Below are 20602 nucleotides of genomic sequence, written 5' to 3'. Positions count from 1 at the left end.
GTCCCCCCCTGCCCCCACCCCAGGACTCCTGCCCCATTCCCACACCCACCCTGCTCCCTGTCCCCTGACTGCCCCCACCGCCACTGCATCCAACCCCTCCTCTCATTCTTGACTGCCCCCCTGGGACCCCTGCCCCATCCAACCACCCCTTCTCCCTGTCTGCCCCCAGAACCCCTGCCCCTGACTGCCCCCCACCACCCCATTCAACGCCCCCATCCTTCCTGACTGCCCCCCCAGGACCCCTGCTCCCATTCAACCCCCCTGTTTCCTGCCTTCTGACTGCCCCAACCCCTATCCACACCCCCACCCCCCCCCCGCCCCCTGCCCTCTTACCATGCTGCCTGGAACACCGGTGGCTGGCGGCGCTACAGCTGCACCACCCAGAGCACCAGGTCAGGCAGCCGTGCCGCCCAGCTGAAGCCAGCCACGCACCGCGCAGCACAGAGCACCAGGACAGGCAGCCGTGCTGCCCGGCTGGAGCCAGTCATGCACCGCGCAGCACAGAGCACCGGGTCAGGCCACAGCTCTGCAGCTGCGCTGCTGCCCAGAGCATTGCGCCGGTGGCACAGTGAGCTGAGGCTGCGGGGGAGGGGGAACAGTAGGGGAGGGGCCGGGGGCTAGCCTCCTGGGCCAGGAGCTCAGGGGCCAGGCAGGAGGGTCCCGTGGGCTGGATGTGGCCTGTGGGCCGTAGTTTGCCCACCCCTGGGTTAGACAAATCCTAAGAGCTAGCCCCAAAATTTCTTGAACCACAGCTGAACTACAGTATCAATCAAGATCAGGAGAGGTGTGAAATGCCTGTACGGCCCTACGTACATTGTCCATAACTGCAAAATGTGCCACTGTGACTTCTCACTAGAAATCATTTATATCGGTCTTTAAATATCTACTGAAATCCAAAGTTATTCTGATTTGCCATCCATTTAGACTATGAACTAAATGACAGAATTTTAGTGCTATTAAAATGGCCACAGACTACAGTTCTTGTTTACAAGGGATAGGATATACACGCATGTGGTGCGGCAGTTGGTAGAATGGGTATTGTGCCGATGAGAGCGTAACAATGTTGAAAGTGTTCCAAACATTATTTAATCGGAGAATTAAAAGTTTAGCAAAATGAAACCTTTACTAAGCATAATGAACAGGTTAATAAAAAGAAACCTGTCTGGTGGTTTGACTCCAAAGCGAGATGCTTGGGCATGTGAAAGTGCCAATTAACCAAGAATACGATGACTCTTGTGAACAGTATGTTCAACCCCATCCAAAGAAAACGCCCATGACTGCAACTCAAGGAATCAGAGGTAGAGGAACTTTCCAGCTTGAGCTGCGAAATCTTACCTAGAGGAATTTACAACACGTGGTTAAAGTCATCTGATCCGCAGAGCGTCTGATGTTTATCGAGCTGAGTAGAGAAGTCTCTGAAATCACTTACAAACCCTGAATCTGTCATGTGGCACACTAGGACACCACCAAAGTCACCCCATGCTGTTTACATGGCCAGTTACAATAATAAATAGCTAAAATGGGAGGAGAGAGGGCAAATATAATTACAGTAAAAGATGTTTTATCCGGCACTTCACCAACCGGAAAGCTCTATAACCTGGCATTTCTGATCTTCATTGAAATTCCAGTTTATAGTCTGGTTGGTGCAGGGCTGACAGGGGGTTGGAGTGCGGGATGGGATGTGGGCTCTGGGAGGAAGTTTGGGTGCAGGAAGGGGCTCGGGGCAGCAGGTAGGGGCGCAGGAGGGGATGTGGGGTGCTGGATTCGGGGGCTGCTCACCTTGGGTGGCTCCCCACAAGTGGTGACCTGTCCCAGCTGCTCCTATGCGGCTCTCTGCACTACCCCCGCCCCGAGTGCCAGCTCTGCAACCCCCATTGACTGGGAACTGTGGCCAATGGGAGCTATGAGGGGGGCAACTGCAGGCAGAGGCAGTGCGCAGAGCCACCTGCCATGCCTCCGCCTAGGAGCAGCTGGGACAGGTCTCCACTTGTGGGGAGCTGCCCAAGGTGAGAGCCTCCCGGATCTGGCACCCTGCACCCCCAACTGCTGCCCCGAGGCCCCTCCCACATCCAAACTCCCTCCCACAGCCCACGCCCCGCACGCCCTCCCGCACCTCAGCCCCCAGCCTCGCACCCCCTCCAGCTCCCAAACTCCCTCCCTCTTCGTTAACTGGCATTTTTCACTTACCAGCACTCCCCATTTCCCCAACATGCCAGATAAAACAGCTTTTATTGTAGTTGGCAGCTTCACTTTCTTTAGGAGTAAGCTAGTGGCCTCCACAGAAATTATTTTTGTTTTGTCCAAATTTGCCAGAGTCCCTCTAGCTCTGGGTCCAAAATGTTCAGTATATCAGTGTCTAAAAGACACGGAAGGACACAGCAGTTTCCCTCATTAATACTGTGCTATATGGAGGACTTGTCCAACACACATAAACATACTTTCAATTCTGGGACATTACTGGAAGCAATACAAGAAGGGATAAATTCAGCATCTGAGCCCTGAGCTGGGGAAGAAATCCTGGCTGTATGCGCACTTGGGGTTGTTAGATCAGACTTATGAAGAGTGAAGTATGGCAATTTACTCTGACCTATGCTTTATTTTCTCAGGCTAGCTGCTCTTTTTCTCCTCAAGCCTTACAGTCATGGTTTTACTAGTGATTTTGGGAAGCTCAGAATTTATATTCCACAGTGCCCAGCAGTGTTCCTAGGAGCTGTGGTACTGGCTAATTTTCTAATGCCAGTAACTACTTTGTGGGATGAAATTAAAATGAATTTGAGAAACTAATGGTTGACATCCCATCCACAATCAAAATAAATCACTGTAGATTAAAGCAGTTAAGATTGATCTGAGCTCAAGACCCCATTCCACACACAGCAACAATCTAGTGTGACCAAGGTTTGTAAAACAGTTGGGATGGCTGTTTTACGGATGCAAGGTATTGTATAGGCATAGTCCATGCCATGAACTTTGCAGCAAGTTTGACCTAAATTCTGTGGCAAGGGGCTTGGAGTCCACAGCTCTTCAGTGAAGCAGAACGGAAATTCAGATCAGTTTAAAAATCGGTATTTTACTAAATTGAATATGCAAATGAATAATACAATCAGTACAGTATCCCTTATGTTACTTGAATTGATACTAAATGTAAGTAACCTTATGATTCCCCAAAATTTTACATTGTCAATGTGCTGCAGAACTTCATATTGAAAATGCATAACTGCACTGTATAATTTGTTGAGGGAAGCCAGTAATTTTGGGATACCAGTATCTTTTGGCATGGGAGGCAGTTTGGAACTGTGGGATGAATACATAAACTGGATGTTCCTGCTAAAATGATCAGCCATTAAATATTTAATGTTAACATTTTAATGTCCATCATTAGGTTTCAAAGTCAACAGATCCCCTAAGATGAATTGTGCAGTTCAGACCTCCTTTAGAGTAATTGTTTCCAGTATTTGCAGACTCCGGCAGATCTCACTGAGAACTAGGTTTTATTGGGACTTAATTTTTAAAATGACAGCTAAGATTCTAGTGAACACTTTGTGCAGCACACAAGGCCCTAGGTACAGGCATTGTGAGTTCATGGCATTCAAATGATTTGTTATGATGAATTTCCTCATGCTCACAGGGCCCCAGAAACAAGGAAATTTAAATTAAAATGTAATAATCAGCAAGACGTAATTTTCACTTTGTTGTTTTTGCCACTCTTCTGATTTTAAATTCTCAAATATTTGTTATTGTAATGCAGTAGCTGGGAATGGTCTCTACTCCACTTAGACACAAGTGGCACAGATCCATACAAACAATCCACTCTTCCACACACTTCACAGCCACTTATACAAGTCTCTTTCCACCCACCGATATACATACATAACCATGGACAAAAGAGTATGTATTGGCTTCAGCTGTTTAATTAATTGTCAAATTTATTAGGGTTCTGGATTTTTACAGCCAACATACTTCCCTCCCAAACAAACATACTTCAATAAAAACATGACAGAATGCACAGAGAGAAGGTATGGATTGGCCAGCTCTGACTAAATGGACTGTGCAGTCCTTGCAAAGACTGCAATGACAGATCTCCAAATCCAGTGCTGAAGAGCAGTCACAATCAGTTCAGCCCAGGACTGCAGTAGGGCTCCATTTAACACACCAGGCCTAGAGAAAAGCTCAACTTAATGCACCCCAAGAAAAGTCCAGCTAGTTATGACAATGCTCACTACCTTGTAGGAGCTTCACTTCCATATATGTCCTTTGACTTCTCTGACCTCATTATTTAATGGACATGGAGCTTTTTCCTATTGTAACTCCACAAGACAGGTGCCAGGCCGGTCAGTATTGACTACCTGCAGGGATCATGGAGTTCCTTACAAGGCAATATCTCCATAATAGACTTATACTGGCCCTCCTTCAGGAAGAGAGTTGTGGACCAGTTTGTGTGTGTGGGGGGGGGGGGCTGGGAGCAATCTCTCTAGGATAACTGAACAGTTCTTGTTCTAGTGACAGGCAAAGAATGGTGACCGCAATCACAGAGCCCTAAACACTAAGATTTGTCCACTTTATGTGTGCGCTCATGCCTCCTTAGAGTGCCTGACTCTGTGAAGGAATGACCACAGTAAGCACAAGAGTAGGGTTTTTCTCCAGTATGGATCCGCTGATGGCGCTGTAGTGATGCCAGTCTTGTGAACGTCCCTCCGCACTCTTCACAATAGAAAGGGCGCTCTCCAGAGTGAGTCTGTTGGTGCCGTTTCAACCTCAGTAGTTGGACAAAGGCCATACCACATTCTTGACATTTATATGGTTTGTCCTCTCGATGGATCACTTTGTGTTTCGACAGCAGATTAGGTTTACGGAAACCTTTGCCACACATTGGACAGATGTAAGGTTTAGACTCTTCTTCCCCAGGCTTTTTATTTTCTGAACACTGCTGGTCAGTGTTTCCACTGCCATGCTTGTTTTGGTGCAATATTGACCATGGGTTCCTAACCATGCCATTTCCCAAAACTACCTTGGAGCGCTCAATTTTGTGCACATTGCGTAGGTGCCTCCAGACATCAGCCGTGCGGATGAAACCCTTGTCACACTCTGGACACTTGTGTGGCCTGTCACTAGAATGAATGAGCTTGTGCATTCGCAAGTTTGCAGCACGGAAGAACTCTTTGCCACAGATGGGGCATTGGTATGAATGCTCTGTCAGATGGATATGTTTGTGTTCTTGTAATTCACCCAGATCCTGGAAAGAGACACCACACTTCTTGCACCTATAAGGCAAAGCTTCTCCAGAGATGGGCTCCAGGTCCTCCTCATCAAAAGCATCAACAAGAATGATGTTTTCATCATCCTCACTTAATCCTCCCTGAGGTTCCTCAGAGGAATAGAACTCCAGATCCTCATCTTCACATTGAAGGTCAAAGTTGGTGTTGGAAGTGACAAAGACCCCAGCTGTAGTCTCACCTCGCTTCTGGTAGTAGGTCTCATAGGTTTCCTCATCTTCACACTGCAATTCTACAGGGAGTTCTTGCTTACCTGAAGGTCCAGCAGGGCTACAACCAGGACTGCATGGTTGAGAGTAGTCTATGTCTACCTCCAACTGGAGACTAGATTTGCGACCCACCCGCTCAGAGGAATGACTGGAGTCATCTGAATGCTCCTCACCTGTGTCATAAGTGCCGTTATCGGACTCCCAGTCCACCTCGTCCATCCTGTGGTGTCATATACGGAGAGTGTATATGGCTTACTGTGGATGTAAGTATACCATGTTCTTATAGTCCTTCATGATTGGTTCATCTCGTTCTCAACTCCAATCACAGCCCTTCCGAGAAAAAACAGGTGATGATTTCATTAGCCAACTCGCCAACATTCATATTAAGTAAAACGAAACAACCACAACAGAGATCTTTTTCTGGTGAACAGAATAATACTGAGACTTTGTACATTAGTTTCACTGTAGGGGACACTGGGTAGTTTACTATGATCATCAAATGGAACATTTCTATATCTCCATAAAATTAAATCCTCTATTTTAATTGGATCGTTTTGGCAAATCTGAATAATTAAGGTAACAGCTACTCGTTTCTCTACTCTTAAAAAAAACCATTAAGAATTTCTACAATTTCTGTTTTAGAATTTAATAATGTGGATGCATCCACTTCACATATTTGGTGATCAGAGATTTGGTTTTGAGTTTTCCCTTGTTTTGTAATATGATTTAAAAACTATTCCCACACTTCTTTAAACCCTTCTACATCTATTCTACTCTTCTCCACAATATGTATATCATCATAAGATGGGACTTGTTAGATCTGAAATTCATTTTCCCTGGTAAACATTGATCCTGACAAACTTTTCCACACAAATAAACCACATGCCCTTTTCGTATTAAACGCTCAGTAATGACCAACAGCCTGCCAGGCTACATAACAGAAGCAGCAAGAACATTTTATCATCTATTTTTGATGTTGTTGTTCTTGGGCCACTCCAAAACATTACTGTACTCTAATTGCTTTCTACTTTTCTAGTCTAGATCATTGTCTCCTTGCTTCTAGCTAGCAGAAGTCCTTCTGGGGTCTAGTACAATTTATAAAATATTTTAAATTGCATCTCTTCAATATTTAAATCCCTGCCAGCCATGTTGCTTCTTTTATGTTATTTGGCCTATTTGTGTGTCAGCCATCTAAAGTTTCCACATCAGATAGCCCTAGCCAATCCTGAGAGAACAGCAAACATTTTTCTTCCTTTAAACATGGGCGGGACTGAGATATTCAAACTTATTCACTTAACTCCCAGGACAGACTCCCTTCACTACACAGGGCTTTATCAGAAGATTCATATTAAGTGTTCTCTTTGCATTGCTAGAGATATATCATTATGTATGAGTGACCACCAAGCACTTTATTTCCCTGTGCCCCGAATCTGCTCCCTGGCAGGAGCGCCAGGCAAGCCTCCACTCCCTGGCAGGAGTGCTAGGATGGGGAAGCCCCCATGCCCCAACCCCATTTCCCAGCAGGAGCACTAGAGGGGTGGGGATTTGGGGGGGGGGGCAAGGAAAGTGCAGGTGGAAGGGATGGGGAGGGGCCCACACTTGCTCTGGCCCAGTGCCCCACAAAACTGTAATCCACCTCTGAATACCAAATCAACAGCCCCCTCCCCAACTCACTGACTTTCCCCATACATACCCTTCTACTCATTCTCTTATGTATAGTATGTGATTTGCCCCTTGCGCGCCCCATCACCTTCCTTTTCTGTCCCATCTTTCCCCCCCTGCTACAGGTGATTCCCCAGCTCCACCCTTCCACATCCTTATTTGTATGGATTTGGTGTTCAATGCCCCTTCACTTGAATCCCAGCACTTTCCTGTGTACCCAGTAACCTCCACCCATCCTAGTTCATTCTTTTTATTGCCTACCCATTTTCTCATTCTCCCACATGTTATCATCCCATCTTCTTCCACACATTCACATACCTCACAGGGCTAAACCTGGAGCAGTAAATTGTTTAAGGATGTGGGAATGATGTGCCATCCTAACTCAGTATTGTGTGTCACTTACTCCCCTTGGAAGAATCTGGTGCCATACCCCAATGGAGAACTGCTCTAAATACTGCTTACACTAGACATCTCGTGCTGAATGCACTGCTAGTATATATTAAACAATAAACTAATCTCATAAGAACAGTCATACTCGGTCAGACCAATGGTCCATCTATCCCAGTATTCTGTCTTCCAGCAGTGGCCAATACCAGATTCTTCAGAGGCAATAAACAGAACAGGGCAATTTATCGAGTGATCCATCCCCTCTTGTCCAGTCCCAGCTTCTGCAGTCAGAAGTTTAGGGACACCTAGAACATGAGGCTGTGTCCCTGATCATCTTGCTAATAGCCATTGATGAACCTATCTTCCATGAACTTGTCTAATCCTTCACAACATCCCCTGGCAACAGATTCCACAGGTTGACTGTGCATTGTACAAAGTACTTCCCTTTGTTTGTTTTAAACCTACTGCCTATTAATTTCATTGGGTGATCTCCTGGTTTTTGTGTTATTTACTCCTTCACATAATACTTCCTTATTCACTTTCTCCACACCATTCATGATTTTATAGACCTCTATCGTATCCCCCCTTTGTTGTCTCTTTACTAAAATGAACAGTCCCTCCTTTTTAATTTCTCCTTATATGGAAGCTGTTCCATCCCTTTAATCATTTTTGTTGCCTTTTGCTGTACTTTTTCCAATTCTAATATATCTTTTTGAGACAGGGTGACCAGAACTGTATGCAATATTCAAGGTGTGGGCATACCATGGATTTATATAGTTGCATTATGATATTGTCTGTCTTATTATCTAACCTTTTCCTAATGGGACCTATATTCTGTTGGCTTTTTTGACTGCTGCTGCACACTGAGCTGATGTTTTCAAAGAACTATCCATAGTGACTCCAAGATCTTTTTCTTGAGTAGTAATAGCAAATTTAGACCCATAGTTTTGTATGTATAGTTCGGATTATGTTTTTCAATGTTGATTCTTTACATTTCTCAACATTGAATTTCATCTGCCATTTTGTTGTCCAGTCACCCAGTTTTGTGAGATCCCTTTGTAACTCTTCACAGTCAGTTTTGGCCTTAACTATCTTGAGTAATTTTGTATCATTTGCAAACTTTGCCACCTCACTGTTCACCCCCTTTTCCAGATAAATTATTAATATTTTGAACAACACTGGTCCCAGTGCAGAGCCTTGGAGGACCCTGCTATTTACCTCCTTCCACTGTGAAAACTGACCATTTAGTCCTACCCTTTGTTTTCTATCTTTTAATTAGTTACTGAGCCATGAGAGGCTCTTCCTTCTTATCCCATAACAGCTACTTTGTTTAAGAGCCTTTGGTGAGGGACCTTGTCAAAGACTTGCTGAAAGTCCAAATATACTATATTCACTGGGTTACCCTTGCCCACGTTTGTTGACCCTTTCAAAGAATTCTAACAGATTGGTGAGGCACAATTTCCCTTTACAAAAGCCGTCTTGATTCTTTGCCCCCAACACATCATGTTCCTTTATGTGTCTAATAATTCTGTTATTTACTATAGTTTCAACCAATCCGCTTTGTACAGAAGTTAGTCTTACTGGCCTGCAATTGCTAGGATCACTTGCGGAGCCTTTTTTAAAAATTGGCATTACATTAGCTATCCACTAGTCATCTGTTACACAGGCTAATTTAAGCAATATATTACATACCACATTTCTGCAGTAGTTCTGCTATTTCATATTTGAGTTTCTTCAGAACTCTTTGGTGAATACCATCTGGTCTTGAGGACTTATTACTGTTTATCAATTTGTTCCCAAACCTCCTCTATTGACACGTCAAGCCAGGACAGTTCCTCGGATTTGTCACCTAAACATTCTCTGCAGTGAAGACCAATGCAAAGAATTCATGTAGCTTATCCACAATGGCCTTATCTTCCTTGAGTGTTCCTTAAGCAACAAAATTGTCCAGTGGGCTCACCGTTTGGCAGGCTTCCTACTGCTGTACTTAAAAAAAAAAAATGGCACTGTTAATTTTTGTGTCTTTTCCTAGTTGCTCTTCAAATTATTTACTGGCCTGCCTAATTATACTTTTACACTTAACTTGCCAGAGTTAATGGTCCTTTCTAGTTTCCTCAGTAGGATTTGACTTCCAATTTTTAAATAACATCTGTTTGTGTCTGACTGCATCTTTTACTGCTGTTTAGCCATGGTGGCATTTTTTTCAGCTCTTCATTGTTTTCTTTTATTTGATGTACACACATAGTTTGAACCTCTATAATGGTGTTTTGAAAAAAATTTCCATGCGGCTTGCAAGCACTTCACTCTTGTGACTGTTCCTTTTAATTTTCCGCCTCAACCATAATCTCAGTAGTACAACTATCCCCGCTACAACACTAGTAGTAGTTCCAACATCGGACACTCCAAGTATAGGGAAGTGGAATATGGGAGAGAAAAAAAGGCCAACAGGAGGGGGAAGAGACCAGAGGGGACTGTGGCTGGAGATGCTGAAGGAAGGAGGAGGAGGAGAAATCAAGGGAGAAAGATGCCATGCCAAGACACAGAGAAGAAAGTTCCCACCGCGCCAGGCCCGCCCACCAGACACACCTGCCTCCAGCACAGCTCCCTGCAGTCCCGTTATCAGGCAGCGGCTCCAGGGACGGGGCGGGCTACATCCCCCGACCTGAGACAGACACCGACAGGGAATGAGCCTTGCGGGGCCGGTCCCTCCGCTCCCTGCAGCACCGTGACCCGCCCCGCCCGGGCCAACACGCTCCCTCTGGCGGCTGGTGCCCGCGGAGCGCTGCCCCCCGCCTGCTCCCGGCTCCGGTGGAGCGAACACCGGCCATTCGCTGCCCCGCCCCGCGGCTCTGCCCGCAGCGCTCCTCGCCCGGACCCGGCCGCCTCCCGGGCGTGTCCTGCCCCGGCCCCTCCCCCCGCGGGGCGGAGCCCGCCCTGCGCTCACCCGGCCCGGAGCAGCGGGCGCTGCCGGCAGGGGGCTCTGGCCCCGGGGCTCACCGTGCGGGGCGGCCCCGCGCCTCAGCCCGAGGCTGCCGCCCGGAGCTCTAACGGGGCCGGCCCAAGCGCGAGAACGGAGCGGGGTGAGCGCCCCATGCCGCGCCGGGGGTCCGGAACCCTCCGCCCCACTGCGCACGCGCCGAACTGCAGGAGCGCCTGCGCAGCGGCCGCCCCGCAGCCCCTGGCGCGGCTGTTACTGCCCGGAGTCCACCAAGCCGCGGGGGCTCCGCGGGCGCGGCGGGTGGGGGCGCCGGCTGCGTGCGCGCAGAGAGTGGCGGGGCCGGCGGCCTGAAGTGGCGCTGGGTTTTTTGGCGTGTTATTTTTTATTTAGCCTTCCCGGTGCTCCCATCAGCTGTGGGCACCGCTTCCCCCCGGGGCCCTCCCGCGGCCAGCCTCTCGTCTCTGTCCACATCCCTCTCTTGGTGCCTGCAGCAGCCCCCCGCCCGGGAAAATACTCTTTGTGTGAGGTCTTTGATCAGCGGTCTTCTTAGTTTTACCCCAACTGGTACCTTGACTCCAAACTCTCTTTTCCTGCTCTACCACCCATCACAAGCTGCTGTCCTAGGGCACAGCCACGCACTCCCCCCCCCTAAAAATGTACAGGCAGGGATAGTATTTGCCCACGATGAATGTTACTTCAAATTTCGGTTGTGTAGTCTCCCCCTCTTTAACCCCTGGGAAGCAGAGGAAAGGTCATTGGCCCCTGCATCCCTATTTAAGGTGGGCACTTTAGCACATACTTAAGTCCCAGTGAAGCCCCTGGGACTCCCACCCATGCTTAAAGTCAAACATATACTAAGCTGCTTTCTTGAATCTAGACCTCAATGAACTGATTAAACTATATTCTAGTGCCTTTCTTAATGCATATTCCAGGGGTGGATGTATATAAACTATAATTGCAAGGATGACTATAACCATCCATTAGTAAATTTCACCACAAAGATCACCATCCTACAGAACTAGAACTTTAACCGTTTTGTCCAAATATTGGGAAGTTGTTATATGTTTTCCTCAAGAACCATGTGTGTCCTTCCATCAGCATGATAAATGAACACAAATGTTGATTTCCCTTTTCATAGCAGAAACAAGTGGCCTTTCCACCACTGGTTTGGAAAACCTCACTCAAACTCACAGTAATCTCTCTTTGTCCATATTTAATGATACTTCAACCAAAGAAGTGGCATTCCTGGATGAAAAATAAAACCTTCAAAGAGACCAGTTTTCATGACTGCATTTAGTCTCTCCCTTTCAAAAACTAGGGCCATTAACTGTTGCAGGGTAATATTTTCTGGTGACCCTAAACATTTGTATTTTCATTCTGTAAAAAAGCAAACAGGATGCTGAAAACTACCCATGGCAACCAGAGACGTTATTTCGTGCAAGCCCGCTTCAAATCTAAGGGAGCCCAGAAGACGTATACAAATGCCTCACACTACAGAAATATATAGACTTTATATACAAAGTGTTTCATAAAAAAAAATATATATACCATCCCTGCATACTGCAGCTAGATCCATACTTCAGCCTTAGGGGAAAGAACAAGTATTGTGAAGGAGGGTAGCTCAATGAGCTGGAGCAAGAGGACAGTAGAAAATATTTTCATCACAGGCACTGTCTCCATCCACAACCATTCATGGCAACTAGTGATGAGCTGAAATAAACTCTAAAACAATGCATTTTTAGAGTATGACTGTGTAATATAAGCTTATAAGGAATTTTACTCCTAAAGTTTTCACCTTAAATCACTTTTTTTCAACTAGGTGGGCAACAGACTAGACAAGGGAGGGCATGAGAAGAAGACAGGAAAACTGGGGGCATTTTTACTTCATCTATCGCACCACTCACTGCAAAGAGTTCCTACAACCATGGGTAAAATAGCAGACACCACCTTGGAAGCCATCCTGCTCCCACGATCCCTCACCATAATATAGCCAGCTACAGGAGCAGTTGGCATATACAATGTTGCCAGCAGAGGAAGCACAGGTGTGGCTTAAAAGGACATTTATCAATTACATGCTCTCATTAACATCCCTACCTACTTTTAAGATATCTAATAGGCCCTACATAATGGTACTAACTGCTTAGCTGAGTGATTTATGGGACACTATCAACTTGAAATAATGATTACAGCTAACAATTTTGTACTTACTGTAGTTACAAGTAACTCCCAAGATTTATAGGACTTAAAAATGATTGTTCACACTTGTTTAGTTTACACAAAGTGTTGTCAAATGCCCAAAGTAGAGAGAGTCAGGTTCACTGTTTTTGTGAACAACATTCTCAGAAATTTGAAAAAAAATGGGTGGTTAGCAGTAACAGCAGAAGCAGAGCTGAAATGAAAAAAAGAGAACAATCAGCACACAAGTGAAGTAAAAGGATACAGGAGGAGAGGTGTTCCTCTTAGGCCAACCCAAAAGACCCTTCTGGGACCGCCCCCCAACACATAGCAAACCAGAAACCACATTTAAAACATGTTAAAAAACTTTAAAAGGCATGCTATTTTAAGGGTTCAGTAGCTGAAAATTTGGCAAGGGGGGCTAGTCAGTCAGTTTAGAAAAGAAAATTAAGTTGACACCATCCCTTTAAAAGTGCCCTAGAATTTCTAATAAAGACAGATACTGCTTAGCATATTGCATCTTCTAGAGTGAGGAACCTTAAATCTAAATATTAACAGTAAAAATCAGGAGTATTCTCCTTATTTTTATTAGCATTTTCTGATTTTAAACTTTCTGACATTTCTTACTGTAATGCAGTGGCTGGGAAGAGGAAAGGCTCTCCACCTAGCCACAAGTGGCACAAATCCATACAGGCAACCCACCATACTCATATGCACTATCACAGTGAGCCATACAACACTCTCTCCGTTTATCAATATACATATATAGGACATGGGTTATGTAAGCACATCAAAGATCAATAAATCCATAGGCAAGTGCATGCATAAAGGATGCAACTGAATTAGTTATCCAGTTTAATGAAGTCCTGGATTTTTACAAACAACATGATCCCTCTCTTCAAAATAAAGATACTTCATTAGAAAACATGACAGAATAAACAGGGAGAAGGTACGGATGGGCCAGCTCTGATTAAACGAACTGTGCAGTCCTTGCAAAGGCAAAAAAAATGACATATCTCCAAATCAAGTGCTGGAGAGCAGTCACAATCAGTTCAGAGTCCAGGACTGCAGAAGGGCTCCATTTAACCCATCAGTCCTAGAAAAAAGCTCAACTCGATGCACCCACAGAAAAGTCCAGCTAGTTATGACAATGCCCTGTACCTTCCAGAAACTTCACTTCCATATATATATATCCTTTGACTTCACTGACCTCATTATTTAATGGAAATGGAGCTTTTTCCTCTTGTAACTCCAGAGGACAGGTGCAGGGCCAGTCAACAAAGACTACTTGTGGAGATCATGGAGTTCCTCATGAGGCAATGTTTTCTTATTAGAGTTATGCTGGCCGTCGTTGGAGAAGGGGGCTGTGGACTGACCTGTGTGTGTAGGTTGGGGTAGTTTCTCTAGCAGTCTTGAGCAGGTCTCGTTCAGGTAACAGGAAACAACGGTGACCACAACCATGGAGCCCTAAATACTACGATTTGTCCACTTTATGTGTGCGCTCATGCTTCCTTAGAGTGGCAGACACTGTGAAGCAACGACCACAGTAAGCACAAGAATAGGGCTTTTCTCCAGTATGGGTCCGCTGATGGCACTGTAGTGTCACCAGCTGTGTAAAAGTCCTTCCACATTCCTCACAGTAGAAAGGGCGCTCTCCAGAGTGAATCTGCTGGTGCCTTTTCAACTTGAGCCGCTCAACAAAGGACTTCCCACATTCTTGACATTTATGTGGTTTGTCCTGTCGGTGGATCACCTTGTGTCTGGACAGCAAATTGGGTTTACGGAAACCTTTGCCACATGTCGAGCAGATGTAAGGTTTAGACTCTTCTCCCACGGGCTTTTTATTTTCTGAACACTGCTGGTCAGCGTCCCCACTGCCATGCTTGTTTTGGTGCAATGTTGACCATGGGTTCCTAACCATACCATTTCCCAAAACACACTTGGAGCGCTCAATCTTGTGCACGTTGCGTAGGTGCCTCCAAATATCAGCTGTACAGATGAAACCCTTGTCACACTCTGGACACTTGTGTGGTCTGTCACTAGAATGAATGAGCTTGTGCATTCGCAAGTTCGCCGCATGGAAGAACTCTTTGCCACAGATGGGGCATCGGTATGAATTCTCTGTCAGGTGGATCTGGTTGTGTTCTTGTAATTCACCCAGATCCTGAAAAGAGACACCACACTTCTTGCACGTATAAGGCAAAGCTTCTCCAGAGATGGGCTCCAGGTCCTCCTCATCAAAAGCATCAACAAGAATGATGTTTTCATCATCCTCACTTAATCCTCCCTGAGGTTCCTCAGAGGAATAGAACTCCAGATCCTCATCTTCACATTGCAGGTCAAAGTTGGTGTTGGAAGTGACAAAGACCCCAGCTATAGTCTCACCTTGCTTCTGGTAGTAGGTCTCATAGGTTTCCTCGTCTTCACACTGCAATTCTACAGGGAGTTCTTGCCTACCTGAAGGTCCAGCAGTGCTACAACCAGGACTGCATGGTTGAGAATAGTCTAAGTCTAACTCCAGCTGGAGACTAGATTTGCGACCAACCCGCTCAGAGGAATGACTGGAGTCATCTGAATGCTCCTCACCTGTGTCATAAGTGTCATTATCGGACTCCCAGACCACCTTCACCTCCATCATGTGGTTTCTTACACAGGGCTTATATATGGCTTATTGTGGATGTAAGTATACCATGTTCTTATAGTCCTTCATGATTGGCTCATCTCATTCTCAACTCCAATCTCTGCCCTCCCTAAAAAAAACAGGAGATGATTTCATTAGCCAATTTGCCAACATTCACATTAAGTAAAGCTAACAACCACAAGAGATTTTTTCTGGTGAACAGAATACCACTGAGACTTTGTACATTAGTTTCACTGTAGGGGACACTGGTTAGTTTATTATGATTATCTAATGAAACATTTCTATATCTCCATAAAGTTAAATCCTCTATTTTAATTGGATCTTTTTGGCAAATTTGAATAATTAATGTAACAACCTCTGGCTTATCTAGTCTTAAAAAAAAACATTAAGAATTTCTATAATTTGTGTTTTAGAACTTGATAACATGGATCCATTCACTTCAAATATTTGGTGATCTGAGATTTCGTTTTGCGTTTTCCCTTGTTTTGTAATATGATTTAGAAACTATTCCCACACTTCTTTGAACTCTTCTACATCTATTTTACTCTTCTCCACAATATATGTTGTCATAAGATGCGGCTTGATAGATCTCAGATCTATTCCTTGTGACAAACTTTGTTCCTGACGATCTTTACCCCACAAATAAACTAAATGAAATCCACTTGATCTTTTCATAATAAATGTTCCATAGTGACAAGCAGCCTGCCAGGATAATATAAGAGAAGTTGCAAGAACGTTTTTATTTTTGTTGTTGTTGTTCTTGGGCAATTCCAAAACATTCTATACTCTTATTTTCTTTCAGCTTTTCTAGAACACATCATCATTTCTCACTCCTAGCCAGTGCAAGTCATACTAGGATCTAGTATAATTTATTAAATATTTTAAATTGTATTCATTCAATATTTAAATCCCTACCAGCCACTTTGATTCTTTTACATTATTTGACCTATTTCTTTCCCAGCCATCTAAAGTTTCCACATCAGACAGCCCTAACCAATCCTGAGCGAACAATGAACATCTTTCTTCCTTTAAACATGGGCAGGATTGAGATATTCAGACTCATTCAAGTGAAGGTCTTAGACTTAACTCTCACCACACTTGGTTTTGTCAGACGTTTCATATTAAGTGATCTCTTTGCATTGCTAAAGATATTTAATTTTGTATGAGTGAACACCAGATTCTTTCTTTCTGACACTGACCACATAATCATGCAGCAAGCACCAACAACATCAGGCACACCAAACAGCCAACCATATAGCAGTAAGCAGCCATGTGTGGGGTGAAGGTCGAAAGAAACTGCAGAAGCTCATGTTGTTCACTCTCAAATCACCAGGAACAAGAAAGCATTGTGATTTCTTTAGCCACCTCCAGCCTGTCATCATAACTTGCGTTATTGTGAAGCTCTCCAGGATCTTCCACACTCTTGGGTAACCTCCAGCTGATGCCACAGAGAGAAAACATTTTGGAGAAATAAGTAGGCAAGAAAAGGATTCTGAACTATCCCCAGAGTCAGGTAAAATTACAGTAGACGGCCAAGCTGCAAATAGCAAGAAAGATTTTTCAAAGAAAGCTAGCAGAGTGAGGAGGGGACAGTTATAAGGAACAAATCCAGTTCTTAGGTTGAGGAGTTTCTACAATTCTGATCTTTTTGATCAAAAATATGGGGTTATTTTATCAATATTTTCCTTTCAAGACAATATCCGTTGATGCTGCAGTGTCAGACCACTTTGATCACCCTTCCCACAACAGCAGTACAAAGTACTAACACTGGCACCATTTGTCAAGAATCAAGTAGCGTGACAGAATTTAGATTAATTCCGGCTCTCTTTCTAATGTTGACCGGCTGATAACAGCATCTTGAGAAATAACCCCTACTGCACTGGTTAATTGGGATTTTATTTCCTGAGGGCTAAAATAAATCCTAAATCTCAGAGAGCGAGCCAAGATTAATCCAGTAACCAAGATAAATGTTTCACCATTGCCAATCTATAAAAGAAAGTTTGCAGCTAAACCTACGTGCATCATAAACACAGCTGAGAATCCTTTAGCACTGGCCCAAATGAAATAGCTTAATACTCTCTGAAGAAACTCCCTTTACAAATAATTTTCATTGGCAGTGGGTACGGCCTGTCTGAACTGGTCAAAATCAATCTCCCTGATCCATAGAAGCTTCTTGTAAGGAATGCACTCACTTTATGCCACATCAAAGTGTAGTTTTGAAGGACATTTTCCAGACCTCCCCCAGCAAGTTCCAGCACCTATCCCACTCCCTCTGCAGTTTCTTTTATTTTCCTGACATTTCCCTCCCACCCTATTAACATTTTAGTCACCCTGAGACTAAGCTCCACTCAAGACTGAGCTCCACTCAAATTGCCAGTATAGCCCAGCAAGTGCATCTATACTATTATCCCAGCTGCCCTTGGCCTGTGAAACTAGCTCTTTTCACATTCCTCTTTTCCTTTGCTCTCCTCTCCTTTTCTCCTCCCTTTATTCCCCAACTCTCTCTCCAGTTCCTCTTGATCAACTTTGTTCAGGTTCCACTCAAAATCATTAAGGTTTCTCTGGCTGCAAGTGATTGTGATCTTACACATAAATATCAAGCCCAGGCCAGTCTCATTAATTTCACTTGGTGTTTTTCATATCTCAAGATAACTTAGTAATGTATTTAGGTTGAATGCCTTAACTTACACAAGTCTTAAGAAAGACTTGTTTTATTCACTAAACAAACTGACCTTTGTTACTATCTTTCTAATGAAATATTAAATCTCTTCAACTCTTCATTAGTCATAGCCTGGGAAACAAGGGGGTAATTTAAGCGGGGCCAGGCTTTCACCCAAGGTCTTTATCCAGAATGATCACAAAAATAATAAACCAAAACACATGCACTCCTTCTCAGTATACAGAATATATATTTATTCCAGCAGAGAAAAAAAGAAAAAAGTTATGCCCTAATAATTCTACCTATACAGTACTGCAACAAATCCCTCTAACTACAATATGAACTCAAATATGCACTCCAGATGCACATAGAGGGGGGCAGTCTTGGTTGACACTATACTTTCCAACAGATAACTACAAAATCAACAGCCTCTCAACTCACTGACCCTTCCCATAATACCCATCATCTCCTCATTCTCTTGCATATAATATGTGATTTGCCCCTGGGTTGCCCTATCACCTTCCTTTTCTGTTCCATCTTTGTCCCCCTATTTCAGGTGATTCCCCAGCTCCACCCTTACACATCATTATTTGTATGTATTTGGTGTTAAATTGACCCTTCACTTGAACCCCAGCGTGCACCTACTAACCTCCAGCCATCACCCACCTATCAATTGCACAAATACAAAATGGGATATGACTGCCTAGGAGGAATTACTGCCAAAAAACACACACACACACACACACACCCCATCACGATCTGGCGATTATAGTGGATCAAAAATTAAATAAGAGTTAACAAAAATACTGTTGCAAAAAAGGCAAAAATCATTCTGGGAAGTATTAGCAAGAGTGTTGTAAGCAAGACATGAAAAGTAATTCTTCAGCTCTGCTCAGCACTGATAAGGCCTCAACAGGAGCATTGTGTCCAGTTCTGAGCACCACACTTCAGGAAAGATGTGGACAAACTGGAGAAAGTTCAAAAGACAGCAACAAAAATGATTAAAGGGCTAGAAAACATGACCTCCAAGAAAAGATTTAAAAAACTGGGTTTGTTTAATCTGGAGAGAGAAGACTGGGGGGGGGGGGCATAACAGTCTTGAAGAACGTAAAAGGTCGTTATAAAAAAGAGGGTGATAAACTGTTCTCCTTATCCACTCAAGGCAAGACAAGGAACGGGATTAAACTGCAGCAAGGGAGACTGTTTAGACATTAGGAAAAATGTTTTGCTAGGGTAGTTAAGCACTGGAACAAATTACCTAGGCATGTTGTGGAATCTCTGTCACAGGAAGTTTTTAAGAAAAAGTTGGACAAACACATGTAAGTGATGGTTCAGATAATACTTAGTCCTGCCTCAGCACAGGGACTGGACTAGATGACATAGTGGGATCCCTTCCAGTCCTACATTTCTATGATTATATTTCATTCTTTTTATTGCCTACACATTTTCTCATTCTACCATGTATGTTATCATCCCATCTTCTGTTGTCATACCCACATACATCACAGGATAAAACCTGAAGCAGTAAATTGTTTCAAGATGTGCACTGCACACACTATCCTAACTCAGTAATGTGTATCTCTTACTCCCCTTGAAAGAATCTGATGCCATGTCCCAGCAGTGAATTGCTCTAAATACTAACACTAGACACATCATACTGGATGCACTACAAGCATATATTACAGAGTAAACTAATCCCAACCATAATCTCAGTAGTACAACTATCCCCGCTACAACACTAGTAGTAGTTCCAACATCGGACACTCCAAGTATAGGGAAGCGGAATATGGGAGAGAAAAAAAGGCCAACAGGAGGGGGAAGAGACCAGAGGGGACTGTGGCTGGAGATGCTGAAGGAAGGAGGAGGAGGAGAAATCAAGGGAGAAAGATGCCATGCCAAGACAGAGAAGAAAGTTCCCACCGCGCCAGGCCCGCCCACCAGACACACCTGCCTCCAGCACAGCTCCCTGCAGTCCCGTTATCAGGCAGCGGCTCCAGGGACGGGGCGGGCTACATCCCCCGACCTGAGACAGACACCGACAGGGAATGAGCCTTGCGGGGCCGGTCCCTCCGCTCCCTGCAGCACCGTGACCCGCCCCGCCCGGGCCAACACGCTCCCTCTGGCGGCTGGTGCCCGCGGAGCGCTGCCCCCCGCCTGCTCCCGGCTCCGGTGGAGCGAACACCGGCCATTCGCTGCCCCGCCCCGCGGCTCTGCCCGCAGCGCTCCTCGCCCGGACCCGGCCGCCTCCCGGGCGTGTCCTCGCGCTCAGCCGGCCGGCTGCGGCCCAGGCGGGGGAGCGGAGTGGGGGGAGCCCCCCCGGTACCACGCCGGGAGCGGCAGGACCTCCAGCCACACACACTCACCCTTCGCCTTAGTGCGCAGGCGCTTAACTGCAGCAGCGCATGCGCATTGTCGGTACCGAAGCCGGTTGCGCGCCTGCTGATGCCCAGGGTTGAAGCAGCTCTGGGGCTGGGCGTGGGGGTGGCGCCCCCGGCCGGGCGGGCGGAGAGACAGTGCCCGCGGATGGGTGGGGGCGGGCGGTTAACGGAGGGGCGGAGCCCGGAGGCAGGTGGGGGGCCCCTGTCGCTGCTGGACAGAGAGATCTGGTGTCCGGTTTTTTCACTCGCTAATTAGCTTTAGCCTCCTCAGGGCTCGCAGCAG

At 45.3% G+C, this 20602-nt stretch overlaps 2 protein-coding genes across 9 annotated transcripts; both read right to left on the bottom strand.

The window, feature by feature from the left end:
• Nucleotides 1-3259: 3259 nt before the first annotated feature.
• Nucleotides 3260-10639, bottom strand: LOC140915933 (uncharacterized). 5 transcript variants are annotated; one of them, XM_073356595.1, is made up of 3 exons: nt 10115-10419; nt 9221-9514; nt 3260-5809 (listed from the first exon to the last, which is right to left on the bottom strand). In XM_073356595.1, the coding sequence occupies exon 3, from the start codon at nt 5696-5698 to the stop codon at nt 4541-4543; it is 1158 nt and encodes a 385-aa protein (XP_073212696.1). In that variant the 5' UTR covers nt 5699-5809; nt 9221-9514; nt 10115-10419; the 3' UTR covers nt 3260-4540. The 5 variants fall into 5 exon arrangements, with proteins under 5 accessions (XP_073212696.1, XP_073212694.1, XP_073212697.1 ...); XM_073356593.1 differs by having other exon boundaries at nt 9221-9509; XM_073356596.1 differs by lacking the exons at nt 9221-9514; nt 10115-10419 and adding an exon at nt 10526-10639.
• A 211-nt stretch (nt 10640-10850) lies between these two features.
• On the bottom strand, nt 10851-20352 carry LOC140915932 (uncharacterized). 4 transcript variants are annotated; one of them, XR_012160324.1, is made up of 4 exons: nt 19889-20352; nt 16482-16720; nt 13852-15391; nt 10851-12855 (listed from the first exon to the last, which is right to left on the bottom strand). XR_012160324.1 is itself a non-coding variant. In XM_073356589.1 (3 exons), exon 3 carries the CDS (start codon nt 15277-15279, stop codon nt 14116-14118), a length of 1164 nt encoding a protein of 387 aa, XP_073212690.1. In that variant the 5' UTR covers nt 15280-15391; nt 16482-16720; nt 19889-20352; the 3' UTR covers nt 13465-14115. The 4 variants fall into 4 exon arrangements, 3 of the variants coding, with proteins under 3 accessions (XP_073212690.1, XP_073212691.1, XP_073212692.1); XM_073356589.1 differs by lacking the exon at nt 10851-12855 and having other exon boundaries at nt 13465-15391; XM_073356590.1 differs by lacking the exons at nt 10851-12855; nt 16482-16720 and having other exon boundaries at nt 13465-15391.
• Nucleotides 20353-20602: the final 250 nt, after the last annotated feature.

Source organism: Lepidochelys kempii, chromosome 8, assembly GCF_965140265.1.
Source record: "Lepidochelys kempii isolate rLepKem1 chromosome 8, rLepKem1.hap2, whole genome shotgun sequence".
NCBI lineage: Eukaryota > Metazoa > Chordata > Testudines > Cheloniidae > Lepidochelys > Lepidochelys kempii.
Note: the sequence above shows the minus strand (reverse complement) of the source record. Positions and strands in the feature narration are given on the sequence as shown.

Excerpts from the sequence above, each read along its gene's own strand:
- LOC140915933 (XM_073356596.1), bottom strand. The coding sequence starts at position 5,698 with ATGGACGAGGTGGACTGGGAGTCCGATAACGGCACTTATGACACAGGT.
- LOC140915932 (XM_073356589.1), bottom strand. The coding sequence starts at position 15,279 with ATGATGGAGGTGAAGGTGGTCTGGGAGTCCGATAATGACACTTATGAC.